Source organism: Aspergillus brasiliensis (assembly GCF_001889945.1).
Source record: "Aspergillus brasiliensis CBS 101740 unplaced genomic scaffold ASPBRscaffold_2, whole genome shotgun sequence".
In the NCBI taxonomy this organism is placed as follows: domain Eukaryota; kingdom Fungi; phylum Ascomycota; class Eurotiomycetes; order Eurotiales; family Aspergillaceae; genus Aspergillus; species Aspergillus brasiliensis.
The window spans coordinates 2,429,341-2,453,705 of NW_027137443.1; the positions used below are offsets into that span (position 1 = coordinate 2,429,341).

The following is a 24,365-nucleotide window of genomic DNA, read 5'->3' on the forward strand; positions in this document are numbered from 1 at the left end:
GGTCGTTAGATCGATACAGCACCGCCCCACGTGACCCCTCCGCTCCATACAATCTCCTCCAACTTCCACAACTTGGTCCTGTTTCCCTCGCAACGTTACGAAGATAATGTCACATTTGTAAAATGGATGGACTACTTACGGCCGTTAAGACGGTTAAACACGGCCAGCAGCCCATCTTGTCGGCTGCTCCCGAGGGATTATATCCAGCCACCACATCTGACGGCTCTGAGCACCGGTCCAAAGCCGATCTCCCCGGGGACGCAACATCCTCAGGTCATATCCTGGCCGTTTTGAAGGCAAAACCCGACGAGCACGAACTCGCTCAAGTCTTAGCCATACTAGATCCCTCGAATAAGACGGCAACTCCCGATGGCTTTGATATACGGGTCCCGCGCCCAGTAACAGCGCAAATTCTCAATGCACTGGTTAGCATTACCATTCCGGATCATTGGGAGGCTTTTGGAACACAATCCCAAAGTTCAAAGCTAGGCAATAAGAAGCTTCGATCCGCTCTTCTGAGATGTCTCAGCAGCGTTGCGGGAATCAGTTGCTTGGTGACCCAGCTCCGTTCTCTCATAGCTGCGTCCCGTTCATCGGCCGAGCATGCCAAATCATCCGGTCATAAGATACAGATTAGAGATACACTTGCGGTTATTTCCGCCCTGCTGGAGCCGAGCGACTTTGCGTTTCGCTTACACGCTGACATGGATAGTTTGTACAGCAATGCGACACAGAAGCAAGTGGCTTGGAGGGAATTGCTCTCCATACTTGCTGCGAGTAAAGTTTTGTCTACGGCGGCAGAGGCTCTTACTCTGATCACTGGGCTTGACGGTATTTCCACAATCGCGTGGATTGGAGAAGGTTCAAAATACGCTACCTGGCTAGGTTCGAATATCTGTTATATGTCTTCGAAGACTGCTCTCGGTGATGAAGAGGCTTGGAAGGCTGTGGCTCTTTTAACCGGGAGGTCGCTAAGCTTGGGCTATACAGGTATATGAAGGCGCCGTTACTCGTGAGCTTCAAATGCTAAGTATCTACATAGATCAGGTGGTCAAACAGATCTACACTGGGCTTCTTGTTCAGCGAGCATACTCCGAACAATATACCTCACTTTTTGACCGTCTGCGGCCAACGGAGCAGCTAGCATTGCTCGAGGCTGTCTTTCGGGATCTCGAGAAGAGGCAATTTCCAGGTGAAGTACCTGGTGACAGAGCCAGCAACACCTCGGAACGAGTGGTCAGTAGTGTGGCGGCTCTCTGCTCAATTGCAGTATCAAAACGGTCAGATCTGCAAGGTCAGATCATAGAATGGCTGTCAAAAGGCCAAGGGGGCTCGATCCATTCTTTGGGATTGCGTCGTGCTCTAGTAGCTATATTAGCGCAGCAAGAAGGTGGGCTATATCTGCATGACAAGATTCTTCCTACTGACATGAATCGCATCAGACTCGATAAATACTCTTCTCAGTAAAAGTCTCGATCAATCAGGCGACAAGTTCTACATTCAGCATGCTCCCATTAGGTGTCAAGAAGGTATTATATCCCTACATCACGTATATTAAGAGGCACTGACATCTCTCAGCCAATGCCCAAGTTGTTCTTCTCGCTGCGGGATACCTCCAGCGACTTGATGCTGCAGCTATGATGTTTATTGGACGCACCGGAGTCTTTCTGAACGCAGTTTCGAACCGCCTGGCAGCTTCTTCACCCAGAGCTCGCTTCCTCGGTATGTTGATTGGAACTACAATCTCACAGCTCATCGAGCAGCAAGGCAAAGGGATGAGGTTCGATCTCGAGGAGATGGAAAGTGATGAGGCAAAATGGTATTTGGACCTTGCTAAATTTAACGATACCGTTGGTCCTATTGAATCCATTGAATCACTGAGAGAGCCTGCGACGAAACCAATCGAAAAGCGTACCAAAAGTCAAATTTCTGGGATCAATACGCCAAAGCAACAGGACACCAGAAGAGCAAAGATCGTTGCCATAGAAGAAATCAATGAATCGGATCATGAGGATGAAGAAGACGAAGATCTTGTTCCATATGAAAAGCCCGATGAAGATCCCTCAGATTCCGATGACGACCCAACCTTGGTCCAACGCAACAAACCTACCGCACCAGTGTATGTCACAAACGAACCGCAACACATATGATCACTAACGTGAATTAGGTATATTCGCGACCTTATAGCCTACCTACGCGACACTGAGAACGTAGAGCGCTACGAACTGGCTCTCACCACCGCCCCTTCTCTGATTCGACGCAAGACTGGCTTCGGAACAGAGCTTGCTGAGAACATAGAAGAGTTGGCACTTGTCATCGTGGGCTCGCAGGAGCATGGAAAGATTCCCAAATTCCATGAAATCCAGCTTCAAAGTATGATCGCACTGATCGTATCTCAACCCCTCAAGATGGGCCACTGGTTCTCGGCCATATTCTTCGATGGGGACCTATCTCAACCTCAGCGCTCCGCCATCCTCACAGCCCTAGGCCTGAGTGCTCGCGAACTCGGCGGAAATGGCGAAGCAGACGCTAAAGCACTGGGTCTCCCACGCGTATCCGACGCTTCGTTCCCATCCAAGAAGCTCCCTGGCAACCTCGAAGCCTTGTATCAGCCAGAAGCCGAATCGCCTATTGCAAGCCTAACTAAGCAATTATCACGCGCCTCACTCGAACCATTGGCTGCCGAAGCCTCAGACTCCTTATCTGGACCCAATGCGCTCAAGGTCCGCACATTTTCTTCACGAATGGAAGTCGAAAAGAAACGTCAGCAACGTGAGGCTCAACGACAGAAGTCCACCGCAAAAGATCTATACAGGGTCCTTGCAGACGGATTCTTCTATCCTCTGAAAGGTCGTTTTGAACTAATGATCATGCAATTCTCGTCGTAAGTTCTTCGTCCTCCCCCAAAATCGCCAGGCCATCATCACTAATGAACAGCTCCACCGCCCCCTCCTACAACCCCTTCTATGCCCCTCACCTCCTCAGTCTCTTCATCCAAACTCTCACTCTCATTCTCTCAACAATGGGTCCCCACACGCCACATCTCGCAGCCGTTACGCACGAAACGTTGACATTCCTGCTCTCGCTCCACGCACGCCCCATATCAGACGATCCCGGCATCTTGTCCTCACTTCTATCCCTTTTCCTCGCGGCTGTAGATTTAAACATCGCCTCCGGTACCTCCGGGGAAGAGCGTCTGGTCACTGAATTCGCCACGCAGGTTATGGAGCTGCGAGATTGGGTGGGGGAGATATTTGATCGGACGCCTCCTGTACAAGACACGAGTGATCCGCGAGAACAGGTGCGGACATTAGCTGCAGGTGTCATGGTGAAGTTGGGAGAGGTGATAGAGAGATACCAGGGCCGGCTGATGGGTGTGAATTCCGGGTTCAGGTACTAGATGTAAATAAACTCAACTCAACGCAACACAACACCACAAAACAATATCAAGCTCTCCCCATACATTTCACGAGGCTTGGGATGCACCAGCCGCAAAGTATGATCCTCCAGATACAGCGTAGGCACCTCAGATCCATATAACATTATGAACGTCCGCCACTTCCTCAACAAGATGAGGTTTTGACTATGAGTGGTGTCCTTCCGGTCCAGGAGAACCATGATGATATGTTAACTATCCGATTAGATAAGATCCGGTTGAGAAGGCTGAAGATTCTTGCAATGAGCACATTCTCGAGTAAACGAAAGGCTGTGGCACACCTTTACAGCACTAAATACAGAGGCTATTAGTGATATTCGTATCCTTCTGTTCTCACTGTGTCAGACAGATACTGTTGAGCCTGTTCAATCACAGAAACATGCGATGGGCAGCGGTGCATCAAATTACAGGCGTCGTTAAAGCATCACCTACAAATTCCGGATTGTCATGCAGCGTGGAGCTGATATCATCAATTGCTAACATTATGTCTTTACCTGCCCTTCACTCCAGCTTCGCAAAGCTCCCCTTCTCGATCGCCGCATCCATCATCCGATCACCATTGATAAGGCCCGTCGTACAAATCACAATCTTCCGCCTAGGAGCTTCCTGCGCCGCAATAAACCTCAACGCCGCAATCTCTGTAAATGTAATTCCACCCAAGAAGAAAACATATACGGTCTTGATGGCATTGTTCCCACTGATTGTCTGCCGCGCTCTGATAGCCTTATCATCACCCTTCTGTACAATGCTAAATGTCGCGCCGCGAGCACTCTTCACTACATCCTCAAAGCCAAGCCACCCCGGGGACGAGGCGCTCGCGGGACTCGGCGTTGCAGCAGTGACAGGCCCGCCCCTGACAAGAGAAAGGATGTACGGTTTCTGCAAGACACATTGGACGAGACGGATGCTAAGGGGGGCGAAACCACTATAGACGTACGCAACGTCATTTGGGTCCTTTTCGCTGACCTCTTCGACGACCAGTCGGAGATTCTTGCGGAGGTAGCCGTAGTTGGTCTTGGTGCCTGTCTGGGCGCCAGCAGTGGGGAGGAGCATGGTGGTGGCAGAAGAACGAGGCTGAAGAAGTTCCATCTTCTCGAGGGCCCAGAAAGTGAGTAGGTGTTGATGGCCGTAAGCTTGGATGATTTGGCGTTTGAAATTTTCGAGGTCGCGGGGCCGGAGGCCACCGGACATGCAGGATTCAAGACAGAGCAGGCGGAGGATGGTCTTTAAAGGAACGTCGCGGGCGATGAGCTCCTCAACGGCGTCGTGATGGTATGTGGCGTCAGCGCCAGCGGCATTGTTTTGCTGGACTTCAAGGATCTTGCGGAAGATGTCTGAGCGGGTGGTTCGCATGATTTCTTCGGCAAGGTTGGTATGGACTCGGAGACTTTGGTGCTCCAGTTGGTAAGTGGGAAGTTTGTTGACGAACTCGCGGAGCTCGGAGGTGGTTTTGGCGGCATGTCGGCTTTCATAGTCGCTTTCAAGACGGCGTGCGACCTTGTTCAGGATGTCGCCTACGATAGCGAAGTTGGCGTCACGGAGCTGGCTGAAGAGTTGATCAGACGAGTCCAGTTGAATTTTCCGCTTTTGTCCCTGTTTTGAGGATTGCTGAGGTGCTTTAGAAGACTCCTGAGCCTGAGGCACTGCTGTTGGCCCCACGATGGAAGTGTCCACATCTGCTTGGTTGTTCTTGATGCCAACCGTCTCATCGATCAATCCTTCGTAGGTCAATTGTGTGAGAAGTGCAGTCCCAAAGTCGACTTCGCGATCGATGATGATAAGGCTTTCGGTGCTTGCGCTAGGAAGAAGGCCTCGGGCAGAGACTCCAGCCAGACCCGAGCTCTCTTCAGCATCAAGCTCCTTTCTCATCCGCAGTAGGAGGTCTGCAAGGCGTCGGGCATGATCACCCTTGCCAATGATACGAGGGAAATAGCCGTGCCTCTGCTGGATGTCCATGAGGGCTTTTGCGGAGTGGAAAATACATCCTGGATCCTTGTGCTGTATACCACCGGGTGTTAATAGGGTGTTTGGAACAGGAAGTCGTGCTCTTCCTTACCAGGTACAGATCACCAAAGGAGTCTTCAAGCTCCAGAGATAGCACATCTTGCTCCAAAGGGGCAAAGTACAGTGGGAATTCGGCAATGTTCACGTCGCCTATGATGCCGGCTTCTTCAAGAATGGAATTGCTTACAAGAGTCCGCCTCGGAACCCAGAATATGGAGAGCTCATGTTCAACATTGCCGTTGCGCTGAAGGCGCTGAATCTGTTCTAGAGGAATGTTAGCTCACACTGATGGCATTCAATCGGACGTGACTTGAAAGAAAGCCTTAGAAATGAGCTGTATACAAATCTCTCTATGTTGGGATCTCTTGACTGACTACGTAGAGTGTAAAATCGATCTGCGTAATCTACTGTTTGTCCCAAAGAGATATAGAGGCATAGCTTCGCCAAAGATCGCATGACGAGGCACAGAAGAGAGAGATAGAGAGAGAGGATTTACAATGGTGCAAGGGCGACGGGGTGGTGATCCGGAAGAAATGGACATACCTGCCACGGCCCGCACCTGGCGTATCTTTTCCGCGTGGACTAGAAAGACGACATTGCGCTGAGAGGAGTCCACGTTGCCATTCTCGAGCAGGAACACGCGATCTACACCGTATTCCTGGAGCAGCGAGAACTTGACGAACAGTCCGACTGGACCAGCCAGATCCTGACTGACGACAAGATTTTTCTTACCACGTACCTGCACCACTAGATTCAGCCCATGCACGGAGGCGAGGAGGATTGCTGCTGCCTTGAGGGACACGTTGTTGGAGGCTTACTCACGCCTTCAAGGAGAGTTAACAAGTCCCTACGCGCCTTGTCCCTAAAATAGTCTGCATCAGACCCTGGATACGGCGCCATGGCTGCGGTGAAGCATGCTCCGGCGATGTAATTGGGGGAGGAAAGAAGGGAAGACGAGAAAGAATAGGAGGAAGAGGAAAGGCGAGCAGCTGAACGAAGGCAACCACCAACTCGAAGTGGGAAAGTTTGCACGTTTGCAGCCACTGGTTCGTGGCTGCGAAAAGGGTCCAGCCACCCCACTAGCCGTTTGGGGATTAGTGCGTGCACTGCCTGTCATGTCTGTAGTTTCGATACCGTATTAAAATCCCAGATTGCCAGCTTATCCTCCAGAAATAGTGTATCAGAATTACCCTCCGCCTTGGGTCTCGACCCTCCATCCAATAATGCCTAAGGAGGCGTTTCCCTGACCGGCTGCTCCCCTGACCAACTGGAGTTATTATTATCGTTGGTTTCACATCTTTCGCGCTGGTCCCTCTCTGATCTCCTTTTCTACCTCCATCTGTCCTTTTTTCAGTCTCTGTCCTTTCGCTCGCCGGCTTAATCGCTACTAGTATCTCTTCGAGCTTCTCCCACCCTCATACTTGACTACTAATCTCATTCGCATTCCACGCCATGGGCCGATTCGGTTTCAAAAAGTCCGGGGACGATGATGAGGATTCCGGCAACCGTCTGGCACTTTTCGGCTCGAGATCGAAGAGCAAGAGCCCAGCGCCACCTGCCAACCCCTACGCTAAACCTATCCCGACCGACCCTTACACCAAGGCCAAGATGCAGGCGGGAGTTGCTCCTCTGCCAGCCGGGGAACAACCTCCCGCCGCTGGCCCTTCCAGTGCCCATAACATCCCCGGAGATAACAAGTATCAAGGGTATGCGCCGAATCGATATGGAAACCAAGGCGGCTATGGATCCGACCGCTTTGGTGGCGGGGGTCCTGCCCCTGCCGCTTCTCGGTACGGCCCTGGCGGCTATGGAGGATTAGGTAGCGCCGATCCCAATGACCCCGCGGCGGCGGACAGCAACAGAGATGCGCTTTTTGGAGGGGCTCGGGATCGCGCACAGCAGCAACAACAGCAGGGCGGCCCTCCCCCGCCTTACACCGAGGGCGAAGCTGCCTACGGCGGAGGCAGCAACGAGTACAACACTTCCACATACCAGGAGCGTCACCTTACTGCTGAGGAGGAAGAAGAGGAAGAGATCCAGACCATCAAGCAGGATATCCGATTCATCAAGCAGGGTGATGTCGCCTCAACTCGCAATGCGCTCCGTGTGGCTGCCCAGGCCGAAGAGACGGGTCGCGAGACACTTGCTCGGTTGGGTGCTCAGGGCGAACGTATTCATGATGCCGAGAAGAGCTTGGATGTTGCTACAGTCGAGGGACGGATCGCGGAGGAGAAGGCAAAGGAGTTGAAGACACTCAACAAGAGCATGTTCGCTGTTCACGTGTCCAACCCTTTCACCAGTTCCCGGCGTCGGCGAGAGCGTGATGAGCGAATCTTGAACACGCACCGAGCAGAGCGGGATACTCGCGAGGGTACCGAGAAGGAGGCTTTCAAAACCAACCAGCGGATGGAGCGCACATTTAGGGAAATTGACAAGGAGGCTTCCAAGCAGACCACCCGCAGCCGGACCAACGTCACCGAACGTGCCAAATACCAGTTTGAGGCGGACAGTGAGGATGAGGCAATGGAGAACGAGATTGAACAGAATCTGGACCTGCTTGGAGGAGCTGCGAGCCGTCTGAACGGACTTGCCAAGGCGACAGGTCGCGAGTTGGACGAGCAGAACCGTCATTTGGAGCGTATCACGGCCAAGGTAAGCCCTTTGGAGATCCTGTTACGGATTCGAATATTTACTAACTGCACTGTAGAGCGATTTTGTCGACGACCAGATCGCCATGAATCGGGCCAAGCTGGACAGAATCCGCTAGGCTTGCTCCTAGAACCATCACTGACCGCCTGGTGCCGTCGATTTTCTACTGTGCATATCACTACCTGCTACCATATCCTTGGCGTTCTGGGTATTATACTACATTATGCTTGCTATCGGCCTTTTGGTCATTGCTTTTCACATACGGAGGAAGTAATAGTTGCGAATAGAGATGTCACTTTCCTTAGCTCATTAGACATTTTACGTTGGCTCTTGGGCTTTCCCCCGGATACTTGATCGAAATGTTTTGCATCAGGCACATGAAAAGGTCTGAGGACACCTAGCTTTCCAAGAGGCAAATCTAGACCTTGCAGAGTAATACTTGGTTTTTCCAGCATCGCCCAATCCGGTCCAGCTATCGCGTCCTCCTTCGACAGGCCACATGCCCAATAGCCGATGCACACGAGCCCACCACAGACACCCATGCCATACACTCAACACAGCAAGTCTACCGACCCAACCCGTCCCAAATCGATAGGTAATAACTATGAAGCAAAAGCATAAGCAACCAACAGAACCTGAAACATCATTTATATTATATCATATTACACCCACCTCCGCTCATTACACAGACACACGGTCCCATTCAGTCCATGTAACCCCACCCACGCACATACAACAAAGTAATCAAATCCGAATCCCATAATCCACAACCCAGAAAAAGGTATTTAATTTGAAAGGAAGGCTGACGTATACAGCCCATGTACAAACCACGCGGTCTAACTAAGAACGGTATGTCGACAGCAGTAGTCTAGTATGCCCCACTGCGCGTGGGTGTGCGTGCTATGGCCTCGCGGAAACCGTTATTAACCTGCTATATTATATATAACTGTTGCATATTGGGCTGAAACACGGTGGGGACATGATCAAATGAGACAGACTGTGGTGGTGACTTTATTATTCCTATCTTTTTTCCCAATTTGATTTTTCTTTGTTTCTAGTTATTTTGTGGTTTGTTTCCGCGTGGAGTCGCTTTTTAGCCGCGTGGAGATGGCATGATGTCATTTTCATTGTCTGTTCGATTGGCGAGGCTTTTGGTTTCAGGTGTGTGATTATGATTAATTCTCTTTTTTCCGTTTTGCAGGAATCTTAGGAAAAAAAATATGGGTATCGAAGAGCTGTCAGGTCGGAAATATTGTGACCAGTCATTACTTGTTTGTTGTAAGTAACATAACGGTTGTAAGAGTATGAATGGAGTTGGAAGAGCTTCGGCTGTTAGTGTGATGCGCAGTATACATACTTAGTAGATGCCTCAAAACTCTGAGTAAAGGTGCGCTTTTGGGGTTTAATGTCAACTTCTGTTGAAAATGACTATTATTTCGCAATTACTTCTAACTCTATGTGAATGAGTTGTACTACTATTACTACTACTTAAGATATATATCCGGGTTGGGAAGGTCGAGGCATATGCCGTGAGTAGTAAGATTATGCAGTATCCATTATCCTCAACCCAATGCCAGAGCGAAACCCGATGGACTCCATTAGAGGTCCATCTTAGTTTATAATCAGTGTTCTCTCGTAATGGAAGCTGTTTGCGTGGTACTAATATCGTCCTCAAACATGATATTGTGGCAGGACTGTAAGCGGAACAAGCTGCTAGGTATTTCCGTTGAACTATGGACATCGGAGACTCTAGGTCATAGAACAATTAATGTTGTTAGTAGACACAAAATTGCATAACCCATTTGTGAAGCGATGCTTGAGGGGGAAATGTATATCAACCACTGATACTACTTCTAAAAGAAGTACTTAGTTTGAAGTTATATCACTGCAGCAATGTACCAAGGAGCTCAGCAACAAGCGGTAATATATAGTCAATCATCCTAACTTACCCAGTGTGATCATTCTGTCCATACAAGATGTCCGTTTTGCACACGACAACGGTTACTAGTTGTACTTCTTAAAACTTTTATGCTAGCCTTCTAATTGTACTATGTCGGAACTCAATATCTAATCTAATCAAGTTGATATGTTGTTGTGGCGATCCGAAATGGCGATGAGCTGGGTTCAATACTCCATTTCTACATTGAACATAGCTACACAGATGAGACGGGACCCAATCTGGTTTCCTCTAGAAGTCTACACAATCTGAAGAAGATAAGAACAGAAATTGAGAGAATATAAAGGTGAGAGCGAACAAGCACGACAGCTACACGGCCATCACGTGCCTCATCTTAGTCATCAATCTAGTCCCGCCGCCGAACTTCACCTCACGTCCTCTGATATTTTCATCGCGAGACATCAGCGCAACACCCTCCATCGCCCCCAAGGTCGCTGCTATTGTCCGTTTTTGATCCGAATGTAGCTGCTGTTACCCCTGCCTGGGAGTGTTCGTTCTCTTTCTCGTCTTTGGGATCTCCACAACCGCCACCATGTCCGACGGTAGGTAACCCCCCGATCGCGAACCTTGCATCTGATGACACGCTGACGACCTCTTCTAGCTGATTTCGAAGCTGTCCGGAAGCTCCAAGCTGAGCGGAACGCTGCTGCATCTGCGAAGAAAGGTTCTAGGACCTTTGATCCGTCTAGCCAGCGCACTGACAACTCGACCAAGGCCTCCCTGACTGAATCCTTCGATACCACCCTCTACGAACGCGAGGGCGCTGATAGATATGCGGGATACGATACTTCCATCGCCGTCAATGGCGACGATGAAGAGATGGAGGATGCGGACGGAGGCCACCGTCTAGTGGGCCAATATACCGCGACTAGGAGCCAGATCGATGAATTTGCCCAAGGCAATGGTGTGGAAGAGGAGGACGTTCTCCTGGGGCGCGAAAAGGCGGCCAGAATTGCTGATCGCGAGACGGACTATCAGAAGCGTCGCTTCAACCGTGGTCCGCTGACGCCTACACGCGCTGATCCGTTTGCCGCGAACACACATGCAAACGTGGAAGGAGAGGGCCAGACCTATCGTGAGGTTATGGCTCTACGTGAGCTTGAAAAAGAAGAAGAGCGTGTTCAGAAGCTGATCGCAGAGAAGCAGGCCCGTGGAGAGGACGATGTTCAGGAGCACGAGGCCACCTTGAAGTCGGAGGACAAAGAAAACGCCGAAGCTGGTTCGACCGTTTCGGTCGCCACCGGTCGCAAGCGTAAGCAACGGTGGGATGTGTCGTCTGAGCCTACTGAGTCGGCTGAATCTGAGGCCCCGCAGCCCGCAGACACCAAGGCCAAGAGATCCCGCTGGGATCAAACGCCTGCGCCTGCTGTTCCTGGCGCCGCTGACCAGGAAGCCCCTAAACGCCGTTCTCGATGGGATCAAGCGCCGGCCATTGCGGCAGCCACCCCCGTGGGTAACCAAGGGCTTGCCACCCCGATGCATCCTTCTCAAGTAGGTGTGCCTCTGATGCCCACCAGCTTTGGAACTGATATCTCTGCGCGCAATGCTCCTCTGTCTGATGAAGAACTCGATATGATGCTGCCCTCGGAGGGCTACAAGATCCTCGAGCCTCCTCCGGGCTACGCCCCTATTCGGAACCCCGCGAGAAAGCTTATGGCAACGCCGGCACCAATGGCCAGTGCTACGGGAGTTGGAGGTTTCATGATGCAGGAGCCGGAGAGCGCTCGTGCGATGGGCAAGCAGCTTCCGACCGAAATACCCGGTGTTGGTGACTTGCAGTTCTTCAAGCCGGAAGATATGGCCTACTTTGGAAAACTCATGGAGGGTGGGGATGAGAGTGCAATGTCCGTGGAGGAGCTGAAGGAAAGGAAGATAATGCGACTTTTGCTGAAAGTGAAGAACGGCACTCCGCCTATGAGAAAGACTGCACTCCGTCAGCTCACAGACAACGCGCGGCAGTTCGGTGCCGGCCCTCTTTTCAACCAAATTCTCCCACTTCTCATGGAAAAGTCCCTTGAAGATCAAGAGCGCCACTTGTTGGTCAAGGTTATTGACCGTGTTTTGTACAAGCTGGATGATCTCGTTCGTCCTTATGTGCACAAGATTCTGGTCGTCATCGAGCCGTTGCTCATTGACCAAGACTACTATGCTCGTGTCGAGGGTCGTGAGATTATCTCCAACTTGGCCAAGGCCGCTGGTCTTGCCACGATGATCAGTACCATGCGTCCCGATATTGACCATGTCGATGAGTATGTCCGTAACACAACCGCTCGAGCATTTGCCGTCGTTGCTTCTGCGCTTGGTATCCCTGCTCTCCTACCGTTCCTTCGTGCTGTCTGTCGGAGTAAGAAGTCGTGGCAGGCCAGGCATACTGGTGTCAAGATTGTCCAGCAGATTCCTATCCTCATGGGCTGTGCCATTCTTCCCCATCTGAAGGGGCTGGTCGACTGCATCGCGGACAACCTCAGTGACGAACAAGCTAAAGTCAGAACTGTCACCGCATTGGCTGTGGCTGCTTTGGCTGAAGCTGCCAATCCGTACGGTATCGAGAGTTTCGATGAGATCCTCAACCCCCTGTGGACTGGAGCTCGGAAGCAGCGTGGTAAGGGTCTGGCAGCGTTCCTGAAGGCCGTTGGTTATATTATCCCTCTCATGGACGAGGAATACGCCAACTACTATACTAGTCAGATCATGGAGATCCTTCTTCGTGAATTCTCCTCCCCCGACGAGGAGATGAAGAAGGTCGTCTTGAAGGTAGTATCGCAGTGTGCTAGCACTGATGGTGTGACAGCCAGCTACCTGAAGGAACACGTGTTGACCGACTTCTTTAAGAGCTTCTGGGTGCGGCGTATGGCTTTGGACAGGAGGAACTATCGCCAGGTGGTTGATACGACCGTGGATCTTGGCCAGAAGGTCGGCGTGGGTGAGATCTTGGAGCGTGTCGTGAATAACCTCAAAGACGAAAGCGAGCCCTACCGGAAGATGACGGTGGAGACGGTAGAGAAGCTTATCGCATCCCTAGGAGCCGCCGATATCTCTGAGAGGCTGGAAGAACGACTCATTGATGGTGTTCTCTACGCCTTCCAGGAACAGAGCATCGAAGATATCGTGATTCTGAACGGTTTCGGAACCGTGGTCAACGCCCTGGGCACTCGCTGCAAGCCTTACCTCCCTCAGATCGTCAGTACCATCCTCTGGCGGTTGAACAACAAATCCGCCACGGTCCGTCAGCAGGCTGCGGATCTGATCTCGCGCATCGCAATGGTTATGAAGCAGTGTGGAGAAGACGCTCTGATGGGCAAGCTTGGTATCGTGCTCTACGAATACCTGGGTGAGGAGTATCCCGAGGTGCTTGGTTCCATCCTTGGTGCCCTCCGTTCGATCGTCACCGTCGTCGGTATCAACCAGATGCAGCCTCCTATCAGAGATCTGCTGCCTCGACTCACTCCTATCCTGCGTAACCGTCACGAGAAGGTGCAGGAGAACACCATCGATCTGGTTGGTCGTATCGCCGACCGTGGACCCGAATCGGTCAACGCCCGCGAGTGGATGCGTATCTGCTTCGAGCTGCTGGACATGCTGAAGGCCCACAAGAAGGGTATCCGTCGTGCTGCCAACAACACTTTCGGTTTCATCGCCAAGGCCATCGGTCCCCAGGATGTGTTGGCAACGCTGCTGAACAACCTTCGTGTCCAAGAACGTCAGTCCCGTGTCTGTACCGCCGTCGCCATCGGTATCGTGGCTGAGACTTGTGCACCTTTCACCGTCCTTCCGGCCCTGATGAATGAATACCGTGTTCCCGAACTGAACGTCCAGAATGGTGTGCTCAAGGCCATGTCCTTCTTGTTCGAGTACATTGGCGAGATGGCCAAGGATTACGTCTACGCGGTCACGCCTCTTTTGGAGGATGCTCTCATCGATCGAGACCAGGTGCATCGGCAGACGGCAGCCAGTGTTGTCAAGCACATTGCGCTGGGCGTGGTTGGCCTGGGTTGTGAGGATGCCATGGTACATCTGCTTAACCTGGTTTTCCCCAACATCTTCGAAACTAGCCCCCACGTCATCGACCGTGTCATTGAAGCCATTGATGCAATCCGGATGGCAGTCGGCACCGGTGTGGTCATGAACTACGTCTGGGCGGGCTTGTTTCACCCGGCGCGCAAGGTGCGCACGCCATATTGGCGACTGTACAACGATGCGTACGTGCAGAGTGCGGACGCGATGATTCCCTACTACCCCGGTCTGGAAGACGATGGTCTGGACCGGACTGAGTTGTCTATCATTGTTTGAACAAAAGCCAGCCAGCGCATGTTACTTCTCCTCATCCTCTGTCTCTGTACCCTCTTCTGCCGTGTGTTTTTCTATCTATTTTCTCGACATATTGGGGCTTGTTCAATTACGGTGTTTCTCTGGCGGGATTTGGCGTGTCTGAACCATCTTTATCTAAGATATAGTAGTCTATGGCAATATCCAACATTTCAACGTTCAATTACACTTAATCCATTCCATTTACTTTCATTTAAGCACTTTTCGTAAGGTAAAGCAGCAATCAACTGATCGAAGCGATCGATCTCTGTCAGTCGATCCGTAAATACTCCCCCGCAATTCCGGCGTGGGAAGCACCCGCACTCAATACTCCGCACATCTTAATATGCGTTCGGCAATTTTTGAGATCGAGTTACCCACGATCACTCTAGCTATCCACTTCTCTCACTAACATTCCTGTCTCACTTCCGATGACATAAACCAGCGCTGCCCAGAGTGGCCGGAAGGACTCCCTCCGCCTTCCCTGTGGCACCGACGGAGCATAACTCTCCGTTTCCCAACATCATCGGCACCATCCCCGCCGTCCGTTGCTACATACAAAAGCCGCAGGCAAGTTGAACACGGATCCCAGGGTGATATGTATCTACTTGATGCGATGATCATCATATTCCTTCCTTTGCCAGACTAGATCTTCTAGATGCTCTTCTCTCTTTGACGCATTCACACGAACGCACAGGCACACACATACACACTTCAAATCTCTCCAGCACCATGGCTCTTCCCCCAGAATGCGACGTACTCGTCATAGGCGGCGGGAATGCCGGTTTCTGCGCAGCCATCTCGGCAGCCCAGTCCGGCGCAAAACATGTCGCTATTATCGATAAATGTCCTGAAGAATGGGCCGGAGGCAACTCCTACTTCACGGCGGGCGCGATGCGCACCGTCCACGGCGGGTTACCAGATCTGCTTCCCATCGTGAACAATGTCGACGCGGACACGGCGAAGAAGATTGATATGAAGCCGTATACCGTGGAGGACTTCACGGGCGACATGAACCGTGTTACGGGGCGGCGCACGAATCGCAAGCTCTGCCAGACACTGGTCAATGAGTCGAATTCGGCGATCAAGTGGCTGGCGAGTAATGGCGTGCGGTTCCAGCTCTCTTTCAATCGACAGGCCTATGAAGTCAACGGCCGGATTAAGTTCTGGGGTGGACTGGCGCTGAAGACTCAGGACGGCGGCAAGGGTCTCATTCAGGATCACTTGCAAGCGGCCCGGAGATTGGGAATCCAGGTGTTCTTCTCGACTGCTGCTCAGAAACTAGTAACAGACCCCGTCTCTGGAGCCGTCACGTCCGTGGTGGTGTGGCATCACGGCCGCGAGCGGACTATTCGGGCTGGGGCTGTGATTCTCGCGGCCGGTGGCTTCGAAGGTAACCCGCGCATGCGCGCACAGTACCTTGGACCTCACTGGGACGTGGCTCTGGTGCGCGGCACGCCCTATAACTCTGGGGATGGACTCGAGATGGCGATCCGGGATGTTTCAGCCAAGCAGGCCGGCAACTGGTCGGGATGTCACTGTGTGGCGTGGGATGCTAACGCACCGGCCGATACGGGCGACCGGGAGATCTCCAACGAGTTCACCAAGTCCGGGTATCCGTTGGGCATCATGATCAATCGGCAGGGAAACCGGTTCGTGGACGAGGGGTCGGATCTGCGCAACTATACGTACGCGATGATCGGACGCCAGATTCTCAACCAGCCCGGCCACATGGCGTTCCAGATCTGGGACTCCAAGGCTATCCCTTGGTTGCGGTCGGAGGAGTACCGGCCGGAGGTGGTGCAGCATATCAGCGCAGCCACGATCAGTGAGCTGGCGGAGAAGTGTGCCGAGTTTGATCTGGAGGATAAGAAGCGCTTCGAGCAGACGATCCATGACTATAATAAGGCGGTTTATGAGCGCCAGCGCAGGCATCCGGGCGGGAAATGGGATCCGGCTGTCAAGGATGGACTCACGACGCAGTCGGAGGGCTTGGAGCTGGCGGTTCCCAAGTCTAACTGGGCCCTTCCTATTGATCAGGGACCGTTCCTGGCTGTTCGCGTCACGGCGGGCATCACTTTCACGTTTGGTGGATTGGCGGTTCGTCCGGAGACGGCGGCGTTGGTGTCGTCGACGACGAACCAGGAGGTGCCGGGATTGTACTGCGCGGGGGAGATGCTGGGAGGATTGTTTTATGATAATTATCCTGGAGGCAGTGGATTGACGTCGGGGGCAGTCTTCGGACGACGAGCTGGTCGGGCTGCGGCGGCGAGAGTGTCGAGTCGACAGGCACGGTTGTAGGTAGCAGTCGAGTGCTGGTATAGCAGGTAGCATGCGATCAGGCATTCAGTGCTCAACTAGCGAACATACAGCAGGGGTATTTACTATGTCTGCATCTAGATATACACTGAGTGAACTTCAGTTCTATAATGTGACTGTTGAACCTAGAGAACAATGGTCATATAGTGTAGCACTGTTGTGACTGATCCAGTATAGACATCTTCAACACTACTAGTATATACTAATATATACAATCACCAACTGAGAATCAGGACCATTACCACAGAGTGCTACAATTACTACCAGTACTACTATTACTTCCCAGAATACACCTAGTAGTAGTAACCACACCCATCAGAACATATACACTACAGAGTACTACATCCTACCTAGCAGTCATCGTGTAACCATCTAGGAACAAAAATGACAGTAACCAACTAACAGTTGAACAATGAGGTCATCCCTCCCTTCAGCAGTTCCCCATCACAATAGTAATTACTAGCAACAACCACAATCACAATCACCAAACGAATACGACATCAACCCACCCACCCACATCTCCCTACGGAGTACAGGTCTACACAGATACGCACAAACCACCATCCATCCACCCCATCCATCCCACATCACAAACGATATCATCATCATCATCATCATCATCATGAAATCTAAATGCAAGCCAGCCACAAAGCCCGCCAAGCCAAGCCCTGCATGCAGCAGGGCACATTTCCAACAATGACAATATGACCAAAACCCATCGATAATTCTACTTCGAGGATAGTAGACTAAGATAGTTAAAAAAGTGTAGGTATGTTTGCCGCGTAAGCCTTCTCCATCAGCCCATGTCATGTGTGGGCTTGGCCCTGCTTGTTCCGTGTTGTGGGGGAAAATAGGGAAGGAACAAACCCCATTTGGGATGATTTGATTGGTTGGATACTCCGTACTTGTTGCTTTTTGGTATGACGGGATGGGTTGGTGGGTGTGGGTCCTTCAGCTTTTCATGGATTTTGTCGCGTTCTATCTACTTAGGTACTAGTTAAGTTAGGTAGTTAGTTGGGTTTTGCCTAATGCGGTAGTTCTAAGGAGGTACCTATCTACTTACTGTAGACTACTCCGTAATTGTGGTGATGGTGGTGATGGTGGAGGTGTGGTTTTTTTATAGTACATTTAAAATGATGATGATGACATTCCCCGGGTTGGGTGTGCTTTTTCCTTATTGGGGTTGACTGGATCTAGTGGTTCGTTCTATCGGTATAGTATCATATTGTTTAGTGAGGGTATTTCCTGGTAAGTAGTACTCCATAGTAGCTGGCTGTGAAGAGAGGCTTGAGCGCGATGGCGATGACCTAAGCGCTGTTAAACATCGGAGGTAACTAGTTAGTTATTGGTTCGGAGGAGTTGTGTTGTAGACATCAGACATCTGAGTCACTCAGTAACTAACATTAAGCACAGACATCAAAACAATAACTCAGAGAGTTGCCTTTAATTAACTTCCTCTGCCTTAAAAAGGTTCCGAAGTTATAGGAGTAACCAAGCATATGATCAATCCATCACTTATCACCATATTATCTAGGCATACATGCAGTTGGACTACTGTACTCCGTGCCGGGAAAGAGGCAACACCAGCATTAGCACCAGCAGCAAGTCGTCATCACATTAATTGTAATTAGCATTGGGCATCTGCATGAGGAATGAATGAATGAATGAATAAAGAAATTGTGCCTAGGCCTTCATTTTCTGCACCACATGGGCCCCTGCTCCATTGGACTGACTAGTGTTTTCCCCCCTTCGGATGCAACCCTACCTTAGCTACTCCTTAGCTCTCTCTGGATTGATAGGATTAGATTTGTGGAAATTATTTCCAGGGTGGTAGTTGGCGGGCGGGCTGGTGCGCGGCATCATTCATCATCCCTTGTTCTATCCGTAGTTAAATAACTAGTTAGTTACAATTCTCATTTTCCAACTTAGTCATGTCATTGTTCGGCATGACAAAGCTTAGTTATGGAGCAAGAATCCATTGTTCGCAATTCCGAGGGAACATGTGAAGCCGAATTGGCGATGAGAAGGAAGAAGAGGAGGGCTTGGTAGCTAATAATTTTGGTTTCGCGTCACTCCATCTCTCATTCTCCCCCTGTAAGAGAGATTAAGGTATGTCTGATGCCCACTAACTATTTACTGTAGTTAGTTAGTTAGCGATGAGGAAACAAAAGCAAGAGCGACCACGACACGAGAGCTTATGACGTCTAACAGCTTCCTCTTGGCGTTAGTTTCGAATGCAGGGTCTCTTATAACAAGAGTGATATTAATAGAAAAGGAGCAATTTAAAAAGAAATCACTAAAAGTCCTCAGAAATTAAAAACGCAGATTCAATCCATGGTGCGCGCCCTCGCGCACAACTTGGATCGACTCAGCAACTAGAACGCATTGATCAAGCGCTAGACTAGTTAGTTGAACCCGATGTGCCGTTGCGATTTCAAATCGCGGCTCCATTTCAATATTAATTAGAAAGAAGAAAAGGAAATTGCAATTTGAGGAACGCACGAACACACACACAACTCGGAATTAATCAACTCGAGACACAATCAGATAAACTCATCCATCAGACTGTTTCAGATTCGTAAGTCAATGAAGACGACAATGACGACTGCTCTGCGGGATGACTTCTACCTAGTAGTTATCTTTTTTAGTGTGGTGTTTGATTTCTCACGAGGACTCTCATCCACACACCCACCCACACACACTACCATACATCATCACCTTTATGACATTCCGCCAAGGGGTTGGGTGGTGGTGGTGGTGGTGGTGGTGGTGATGGTGGCTTGCTCCACTTCCTGCACACTAGTTCGATTCGTTTCTGTCACGTCGGGGATCCTACTCCTAGAGACGCGGCTGTCGCAGGAAGCTTAGTCGGGTTGATTGATTCATTCAGGGTCCTACACTACTAGTTACGGAGTATCATGGCTTGCTTGGTGGCGGTTTTGATTAATTCCCCTTTTCGGTGTCCGCCGACCTGCCCTGATGCAATGTCTCATGTGTGTCGTGTCGTGTCGTGTCGTGCACGTCTTTTTGTCTCAGGGTTATCGTCGGAAATCCCCGCAAATGTAGGTACGGATAGAAGTGTTACGTACATACCCAGCAGTGCTGTTTGTAGTTTGTACACAAGTCTGGTGTAGGAGGTTGTTGACTGGGTGGCTCTCCTCGGGTGGTGGCACAAAGTTTGGAGTACATCCACTGCGCACAGATGTATGCTGTCAGGTGAGCTGTGAAGATAAACGGTCAGGGATGTTGGCAGTAGACCAGTCTGTTTTACCACCCACAAACCCCTGAAACTCAACTCAACATCCCAGTCAATACTATGCAGTAGGTAGAGGGAGTCGAGTTCGGGTTCTGCTTTCCCTATGTTGTTTGTGAATAAGGAAAAAACCATCTAGAACAGAACAGGACATTGCGCTTGGATAATGTCATTGTTATTATTAGATACGTTTAATTAAAAAAAAAAAATAAGATTGATGCGTTCGAGAGGCAAATTATTACCACCTTCCGGGAGAAGCGTAGTCTTCTCTGCAAAGTGCGAAAAGACTGGTGGCATGCCTTCGTAACTTCCAACGGAAGAGAGGGGAAGGTGATATCATGGCCAAGCCAACCACAGAGCTCAGTTACATATGTTCTTGAACTTGAAGAAGTAAGCCCGGTGGAGCCCGAATTGGCGTTAGAACTTCATTTTGGTCCAACCCTTTTTCGACAGGCCAAGAATGAGCCGGCGCGTTTCAGGTGGCTGCTAGCCGCAACCCTGAGAGTGGCAGTGTCCTGGGTGTGGTGGTGGAGCCCACCAGGATCGCACGCAGGGATTCTGGTCAACGGGCTTGCGGGGTTCAGAATGGAGGCCGATACGGGCTTTAACTCTTGACTTTTGGACAGAGTTAATTAGAGTTGTTTGGGTAAATGTCTATCTTCGTTGTGGTGTCCGTCGACCAGTTCTGGTTTAGATCTATCTGTAACCAAACGAAAAGCAAAAAACTTACCACTGTGCTGGGTAAGAAGTTGCTACTTTACTTGTACGTACTGAATCTTTTTTTTTCCGACAAAAGCAGGTTTGAGTAATGCCTTGCGGACTGCCAAAAACAAAATACTAATAACATATCCATCCAATAACTATGATAATTAGATATTATAGAAACCATGACAAAAGAAACCCTTGCTGACAACAAACCATATACTGGAACGGGGAAAGCACCACCCTAATACGGTATAGCTCTGTGAGATGTGCACGCGTCAGCTCCTGTGGGGCTTCAACTGTGATTGGGTGATCTGTGCGAGCCAAGCTCGGCTATCGACTATCTGCCGTCCCCCGGGGATGTGGCTAACATGCCCCCCCTGCTTTTCTTTCCTTAGTCCAGGGATTGAGTGTGAGAAAATTGAATCATAGCGTGGTTTGCCAATAGCGTGACTGGTGATTTCTGGCTCGTTGCGTTTGGATCTTAGTTTGCACACTAAACCAGGCCTGACCCGCCCATGGCTCCCCTCTCTCTATTTCTGTTTTCTCTGTTGGATGGAGTTACTTCCCACCGAGCCTGAACTTCCTCTTATTCCGTAGTTGTACGTATGTATGTATGCACTTACAGGCGACGGAATCTCACGGAGGTATTTTTGATTGATGCCGCTTTGTTGCTTACTTCTTACTTGTGACGCAGATTGCTTAACTTCTTACATTTACCGGGTGGGAAAATTAAGCGGATGTGGATCTCCCGAATGGTTTGGTCGCGGTGGTATATCGGGGTGAGGAACCAATCAGGAACATCCATATCGATTTGAACGACTCAAGCAACATCTGTGAGCAGGTTCGTCTGACACATTGCTCTTGCAATTGCGCAATAGTTAGTTAGTGGGACAAGACACACAGAGTCACAGACAGAACAACTCCGTAAATTGGCTAGAAAAATAGTCTTGAAAAGTACAACCGTAAGCAAGCAACAAGCAAGCAAGCAAAGCAAAGTCAAAGTAGTCTAGTCTGGTTCTGCGCGCACGGGAACTGGATTTTCTCTCTTTGCCGCGATTGGATTTGATGGGTGACCTTTCATTCTCATCTTGGCGGGGCTTCCCTTTTGGGAGTGTAGTTCACCCCACTTTCACCTCTTTTGGGATTTTCTTTTTTTTCATTTTCCAAAAGAGATCGATTTAGCATTTCCCGTTTTAATTTATTTCTCTGGTTCGTCCCTAAGCCAGTCCCTCTCTTCCACCCCCCCATCCACATCCGCGGACCCATCCAGCCACAAAAGGTTAGTTACTAGGGGACGCGGGAGGGGAGGGGGAGCGTGAGCGTGAGCAAGTGGGCTTTGTGAGCAGCTGAGTGGATGAAGAACCACCAATATGAACAATTGGACAAGGGATCCATCGCTAAGGGGACTGTCAAAAATTTGGGTATGGGCTGCCACGGGAACGAACCATGCACTGATTTGTACCCATCTCACCTCCAAATAACAAACCTTCGACCATCGAACACGACTCCAAAAGAGAAGCGCCCCCCATCTCCGAACCAAAAAACTTGTTAGTTAGTACATAGCGGTAGAAGATATACCGATCAAACCAGACCAAACTATGAAATCTCATCTCATTTAGGGTTCCCGAGATACGAAGCGAAAAAGACAAAAGAAAGAAAGAAAGAAGCGCCAACGCCAACGCCAACGCTACACCTAAAATTGCAAAAGAAGATTCATGGAAAGTTCAGTTCATGTTCTAGTCACTGTCTAGTAACTAAACAGATTATTTTGCCTCTTCGCCTGGTCCCCACGTCCACGTCCACCGTCCACCGTCCAGCCCTTCCGCCCCGCTATATTCGCTCTCTTAATTTCGGGGTTCATTTTTGATTTCCCGCGGGAACCACTAAGTTTTCTGGTTTGTTCTTTAGTTAGGGATAGGAGGAGAGAGAGACATCGATTGTGATCTATGGATGGGGACAGATACAGATTCAGCTGAAGTTAGGTTTCGTAGTAAGTGTTTCTTTTTTATATTTCGCTTTTGACTTTCCGTGGATGGATTACTACTTGGACCAGCTACTAACTACAGGGGTGTAATTAGTAGGTTAGTTTCATGGTATGTACTCGTATCTATGGCACATGATACCCAACCAATACTTCTCATCTATTTATTTCGATACAAGTAAGCACGCGACAATAGTCTTACGTACCTAACCTTCCTATTATGTTTCTTCCTTTCTTTCTTTCCTCTACTCTGACCTACACTGTCTACCAGATAGCTACAGTAAGAGAAGCAAAGCAAAGCAAAGTAAGCAAGCCAAAACGCCATCATGCCAATCAACGACGATCTGCCGTGTGGGATCTGCCAAGAAAGGAGCCCCGTGCAGATTGACAGATGGTGGTTAAACCCACGAAAAAAAAAAAGAAAAAGAAAAGATGAAAAAAGGGGAAAATGCCTGACTCGCCCTCCCCAGCTCCGTAGCTTGATAATTTGATTGCTAATGCTTGCTATGCTTACTTAGGGTTATTAGTTTGACTCCATAGACTAACTGTAGTTGTACGGAGTAGTCTATGCTCTACTGCTCGCTACTTGGCTTGCTGTGTAGTGTAGGGGGGGTGGGGTCCGCAGTTGGAATGATGATCGTCCATGTTCCTGAAGAATATGGGATTTTAGATTATTGCGTTGATGTTGGTGTGGGTTGGGTGAGGATGAGAAGCTGGACTTGGTGCCACTATCTATCTATCTAGTTATCTATTGATCTAGCCAAGTAGTCAGCTAACTAGCTAGCTAGTAGCTGGCTGGCTATTTATTGCCGACGTCAGGATGATCGACTAGGTGCCGAGTTCAAGATTGATGATGGTCATGATGTTCTATCTGATCGAAGTAGAGTAGATTTAGTTTACACTACTACTACTCACATAGTCTACTACTCAAGCCACTGAAAAATAGCTACTACTTGCTATCAATACATAGTATACAGTATTCAGGTATCTTGGTTTATACCCGTCCCCTCTCATCTCGGATTCCTCGGAACTGCTGCTTGTTCTATGTCCCTTGGCACCGACAGTCAGGTGTATAGTCAGTCTAGACGTTCGGTGTACGTATATTAACTGTTCTCCAGTGAAGAAGCGAAATTAAAAAGTCCTAATTATAACAACACTACTCCGTACAGAGCACGGCTAAGGGCTCTGCCGAGATGGAACAATGATTTCACCGGGAACTATGGAGTATCTAGTCACCATCTAATTAGCGAAGAGGTGCAAGGGCCTAGCCTACTAACTACTAGTTACCCACTGTCGTTCTTACTTTCTGTGTTCGACCCCATGTCCTCCTATTCGATGATACTACTGCCATATCTTGAATGAATACTCCACGCTTTTGCGTCGATGCTTCTGTCACCAAAGTCAAAAGCGTGTGGAAACTTGGCTTCGGGGGAACAGACTACCGTCCAATCCCGGAGGATAGAGTGTCTTTCCCCGAGAGTTACTATTTGTTTTGTTTTCTTTCTCCTGGAAGTCATCACTGTTGTAAGCCGGGCAGATTTTTTCGCCACCGAACTAGTGATGCTTTTGTTGCCTTTTCAACCTAGACTAGTCCGTACAGCGCGCAAAGTAAGTACTAAGTAGGCTGGACTATACAGATTACAGACAGACTAAGGCAAGTAGGTAAAGAAGGCTGGCTGGCTGGCTGGCTAACTGTAAGGCCAGACCAAACCCAATCAGCAAATAAGGAAGGCATAGCGGTTCCGTTCCAATTGGG

General features: G+C 49.9%; 5 protein-coding genes across 5 annotated transcripts; 4 read left to right on the forward strand and 1 right to left on the reverse strand.

Annotated features, from left to right (window-relative positions):
* Positions 1-85: 85 nt before the first annotated feature.
* Positions 86-3,472, forward strand: ASPBRDRAFT_38670 (telomere length regulation TEL2 family protein). Its single transcript, XM_067623984.1, has 6 exons — positions 86-990; positions 1,043-1,390; positions 1,443-1,529; positions 1,579-2,119; positions 2,168-2,884; positions 2,926-3,472. The coding sequence occupies exons 1-6, from the start codon at positions 123-125 to the stop codon at positions 3,398-3,400; spliced, it is 3,036 nt and encodes a 1,011-aa protein (XP_067483500.1). The 5' UTR covers positions 86-122; the 3' UTR covers positions 3,401-3,472.
* A 320-nt stretch (positions 3,473-3,792) lies between these two features.
* On the reverse strand, positions 3,793-6,439 carry ASPBRDRAFT_170031 (Sec1 family protein). The gene is made up of 4 exons (XM_067619670.1): positions 6,263-6,439; positions 5,984-6,179; positions 5,493-5,704; positions 3,793-5,434 (listed from the first exon to the last, which is right to left on the reverse strand). Exons 1-4 carry the CDS (start codon positions 6,338-6,340, stop codon positions 3,938-3,940), a joined length of 1,983 nt encoding a protein of 660 aa, XP_067483501.1. The 5' UTR covers positions 6,341-6,439; the 3' UTR covers positions 3,793-3,937.
* A 453-nt stretch (positions 6,440-6,892) lies between these two features.
* Positions 6,893-8,207, forward strand: ASPBRDRAFT_192412 (putative plasma membrane SNARE protein (Sec9); the record flags this gene model as incomplete). Its single annotated transcript, XM_067620479.1, has 2 exons — positions 6,893-8,092; positions 8,148-8,207. The coding sequence occupies 2 exons, from the start codon at positions 6,893-6,895 to the stop codon at positions 8,205-8,207; spliced, it is 1,260 nt and encodes a 419-aa protein (XP_067483502.1).
* Positions 8,208-10,386: 2,179 nt separating this feature from the next.
* On the forward strand, positions 10,387-14,710 carry ASPBRDRAFT_401909 (U2 snRNP complex subunit HSH155). The gene is made up of 2 exons (XM_067624296.1): positions 10,387-10,588; positions 10,648-14,710. The coding sequence occupies exons 1-2, from the start codon at positions 10,579-10,581 to the stop codon at positions 14,334-14,336; spliced, it is 3,699 nt and encodes a 1,232-aa protein (XP_067483503.1). The 5' UTR covers positions 10,387-10,578; the 3' UTR covers positions 14,337-14,710.
* Positions 14,711-15,083: 373 nt separating this feature from the next.
* Positions 15,084-16,652, forward strand: ASPBRDRAFT_118192 (uncharacterized protein; the record flags this gene model as incomplete). Its single annotated transcript, XM_067617150.1, has 1 exon — positions 15,084-16,652. One exon carries the CDS (start codon positions 15,084-15,086, stop codon positions 16,650-16,652), a length of 1,569 nt encoding a protein of 522 aa, XP_067483504.1.
* Positions 16,653-24,365: the final 7,713 nt, after the last annotated feature.